Source organism: Vigna radiata, chromosome 7 (assembly GCF_000741045.1).
Source record: "Vigna radiata var. radiata cultivar VC1973A chromosome 7, Vradiata_ver6, whole genome shotgun sequence".
Classification (NCBI taxonomy): Eukaryota; Viridiplantae; Streptophyta; class Magnoliopsida; order Fabales; family Fabaceae; genus Vigna; species Vigna radiata.
The window spans coordinates 48,705,597-48,709,952 of record NC_028357.1 but is presented as its reverse complement, the minus strand read 5'-3'; the positions used below and the strand labels follow the sequence as shown (position 1 = coordinate 48,709,952).

Below are 4,356 nucleotides of genomic sequence, written 5' to 3'. Positions count from 1 at the left end.
TAAAATAAAATTTAAATACTTTATAAATTAATTATAAATACAATAAACTAATAAAANAAAAAAAATTAAAAACGTAACAAAATTAATTGAAAATAAAAAGTTAAAATATAATTACTTATAAAATAAACTAAAAACATAAAAATAGGAAATGGTCCGTTTCAGTGCCTGGACGTCTTCTTCTTCGATCCACACAACACAGAGCACACAAATAATACAGAACTCAACAGCAGACCACATACTCCTCAACAAACACACCAACCAAATACCAATAATAGAGAAAGCTACCAAATCCTACACATTACATACATTAAAAAAAATAGAAGAAACGAAAAGAACGAAACCAATGTCTACACCTCTCTGCACCGCGCTGGACCGCCACACATTCACCGAACCGCCACCCGCCGCACACCAACAGGCCGCACAAAGCAACAGCAGGTTCAGAAGAGGACTGGGAGAGTGAGAGTTGTAGAGAGCATTTGAAAATGAAAGCTTTGATGGGTGGGAATACGTGAAGGAGGGAATCTTGAGTCTGTGTATGTTCAGAATGGAAAAGAGGCAGGGTAGGTTAATTTTAATAAATAGGAATATAAAGGTAAAAATAAAAAAAAACAAAAAGGTTATTTTTGTATTTTAAAAAAAGTCCAAAAGAATTGGGGGGTGGGGGATGAATTGGGGAGGTACAGGGAGTAAACCCTTTTTGAGACATTAGTCTCGTTTCCATCCTCTAAAGTCAACAAAACCAAAAACCCTAATCTCGCTGTAAAACCCTAGAAGGTGGGAGCGAGAGAGAGATAAAGGAAGATGAGACCTTTGGATGAGAAGGAGACGAGCGTAGTGTTCGAGAAACTCTTCAAATTCGTCGGAAACAACCTCAAGAACATCGTCGAGAACCCCTCTCACGAGGGCCCCGATGCCAATCCTGGCCGCTACTGCTTCCGCCTCCACAAGAACAAGATCTACTATGTCAGCGAGTCCCTCGTCAAGCGCGCCACCAACGTCGCGCGTCCTAACCTTGTCTCCCTTGGTACCTGCATCGGCAAGTACACCCACGGCGGCAGCTTCCACCTCACCGTCCAGGCCCTAAACTTGCTCGCCGCCAACGCCAAGCACAAGGTATGGCTCAAACCGCAGTCTGAGATGTCTTTCTTGTACGGAAACCACGTTTTGAAGAGCGCGTTGGGCAGAATCACGGACAACATTGCCGCCGGTGACGGAGTTGTTGTATTTTCCATGGCTGATGTGCCGTTGGGTTTCGGTGTCGCCGCGAAGTCTACGCAGGATTGCAGGAAGTTAGATCCCAATGGCATCGTTGTTCTGCACCAGGCCGATGTGGGAGAGTACTTGAGGATGGAGGATGAGCTTTAATGCATTTTGCAAACGTTTTTTTTTTGTTGAATTTTGAACTTAATGAAATTATATCATCTTCGATATTATATGTATTTAATCCCTTTGCCTTTGAGGTTACTTATTAGATTCCTCTGTGGTGCCGGAGGGGTTGATTTGCCTTTGAGGATCGGTGTGATTTGCTTTGCAATTTTTTCAGGGGAAAGTAATTAATGGAGGAATTAGTTTTGTCTTTGTTATTTTTGTAAGTTCTTTGAAAGAGAAAGATATGTATGAATTGAAAAGTGATTATGAAATATGGGCTATTCTGTTCACTTGAAAAACAGCTTGTGGAACCAAAGCAATTTAATTTACTTGCGTATTGTTTGCTTCTTTTAATTCCAGATTCACCTATGTAAGATAAAAAGTTGTATTCATTCTTCAATTATGGCCTTCCATGTATCACTGTGCCCATTGTAATCATATCACTCCTTACATTTATAGTTGTAGTTGACTTTATCAGATGATAGTGTAGTGACGGGAGCTAGGAATTCTGATGTCATGCTAGAGACTAGTACTCAATGAACTCAGGTTTGTCTAGTTTGTAACATATTCGGTTTTTCCAGCCATACATTCGTGTCTTTTAAAGCTAGTTTTAATTTCTGTACAATTCTTTGTGTAATCATTTAGTTAAAGGTCAATAGAGAAGGAAGTCAAGTTAGGAAGATGAGTAGGGAGCTTTGCCAAATAAACGAGTGTAGGTTTTGTTACAATTTCTCGAGAACTCATTTCTCAACAGTTTCTCCCATGAAGGACCTGTTCACAACCACTCTGATATCAGAATGGCAGTGTTATATCCTTGAAATTTTGTTTTGTTTTTTTCATCTACATGTACGAAAGAAAAATCTCTTTCATCCTATCTGACAGATGTTGTTTTGATTGGTTAGCGGTTGTTCACACAAGAAAGAAAAAATATGGTAGGAGCTGTACATAAACCAAAAGTGTTTCTAATTTAGAACATGCTTAATCCGATTCTCACAGATATTTTGTTGTGCAATAAGTATATTGGACCTTGCAATAGTTGATCCTAGTTGTCAACTTATCTTCTGCCCCATTCATTTTGTGGCATTGCTTTCATAATTACCTTTATGGTCTAACATCAATCTTTAAAACTTTTCGATGCTAACCACCTTTTGGGATCTAACATCACTGGAAGGTTTGAATGTTAATACTCTCTTCATCCATATTTGATATTCAGCAGTTGAGGATTATAAAGGTCATTACATTATGGCAACCAAATCTTATCCTATATTAATTTTCCTTCGCCTCCAAAGTTACTTCATTGGAGAATCTTGATAAAAGGTTGATTTGATATGCAGGTGATCAATTTATGCATTTTCCTTTTGTTTTACACTACTTATGTTGTAATTTCTTTTAACTTGTTCTCTGAGTTAACAAATGCAAATCATGAGACATTCTGAGCGACTGATACCATTTTTATACTGAAGCTTTTTTAAGAACAAAACGAATACCTTCCTGGCATTGTGAATGTTTGAATACAAACGTGCAAAGTGTAAAAGTGCTAAAATTCAATGCATAACACCTGAGCTTGCAATTGATGAGTATTCATACCAAATATGATCTATTTGAACTCTTCCTCAGTTTAGCAAATTAAATTCAGTGGACATTCATTTTTGCGATTACTTGATATATTGGTTTAATCTTCTTGAATCAAACGTTTTAAAAGCTGGAATTGCCATTTATTCGTTTTCAAGTTTGCAAAGAAGCAAAAGAAAGATGTAAGCTCTTAATGATCACTTGTATCATTTAAAATACGTAGTATCACTTAATGAATATTAAATGATAGAATTAAAAAATAAATAAAATTTTATCAAAACATTTAAATATGAAAAATTATTATAGAAAAGTATATGCAAAATTTTTTAAAAGTTGTTAGAAATGTTGGCATTATTCCCATGTATAGGAAAAGTAATTGTAAGACTTTGTTTCTTTAGAAATATTCATTAATAGGACCGGCCTGTCAAGTCTGACTCACTTTGACATTCTTAATTTGGATGGATAACATTTGGGTCTATGTATTCAGGATATTTAAATTGTGACAAATACATGTTCAAATACATATTTGTCCTTCAATTATAATATATTTATGTTCAAGATGAACCACATTATGTATTTGAAAAGACGTTGATAATATGTGCAATTTTTTTTTTGTTTTTCTTAATTGTAAACTAAAAGTCTGAAAAAAAAAACCTTAAATACACTTCAAAATATTTTGTATTAAATCATTTAGAAAACAAGAAAAAAATAGTAAATTTTGGTTGGAATTAGAATTTATTCCAATTTAAATTCTAAAAAAATGCAAAATATTTTTCTATTGGTAAGTTTTAATTTAAATATAGATTGGTAAAATAAAAATCAAATATGATACAAATATGTGATAATGAAAATAGAAAAGCACATATATGTTGTGTTTGTTTCAATTAATTTTGAATGATTACTTATATAAGGTCACTTTATAATTTTAGTGAGTGTAAGGTGTTTAGTTAATGTTTCTTGAGTAATCTTTAAAAAGATTTTCATTGGATATTAAGATGACTAAAATGTTATGGGTGTTGCTCCCTACACCTCCCCAAGTGGGACATGTATCTCCCCATTAATTTAATTTATTTCAAAAATATTCTACACTTCTCCATTATTTTCTTAATTCCAAAAATATCCTACACCTCCCCACTATCCTTAACCATCTTTTTCTTTCTCTCTCTACATTAATGTAGCATTCACGTGGTTTAAATTTGAATTTGTAACATAGTACAAAATATAAAATTACGAGTACTTCTACCATTTCCATTTTATAAAATTAAAAGTTAGATGCAAATACAAAATAATAAACATAATAATATTAATAGTAAATAATGATATATTATTATTATATACTAACTTTATAATGACGAAAGAACTAAATAAATTCTAAATATTTAACAAATAACTTTTTTTGTATTTTAAGTATTTAAT

General features: G+C 33.5%; 1 protein-coding gene across 1 annotated transcript; it reads left to right on the top strand.

Annotated features, from left to right (window-relative positions):
- The first annotated feature begins 731 nt into the window (after positions 1 to 731).
- LOC106767495 (60S ribosome subunit biogenesis protein NIP7 homolog) lies at positions 732 to 1,667 on the top strand. The gene has a single exon (XM_014652401.2). The coding sequence runs from the start codon at positions 802 to 804 to the stop codon at positions 1,363 to 1,365; it is 564 nt and encodes a 187-aa protein (XP_014507887.1). The 5' UTR covers positions 732 to 801; the 3' UTR covers positions 1,366 to 1,667.
- The last annotated feature ends 2,689 nt before the right edge of the window (positions 1,668 to 4,356 follow it).

Bases quoted from the DNA above. Each gene is read 5' to 3' on its own strand.
- LOC106767495 (XM_014652401.2), top strand. From the start codon at position 802: ATGAGACCTTTGGATGAGAAGGAGACGAGCGTAGTGTTCGAGAAACTC.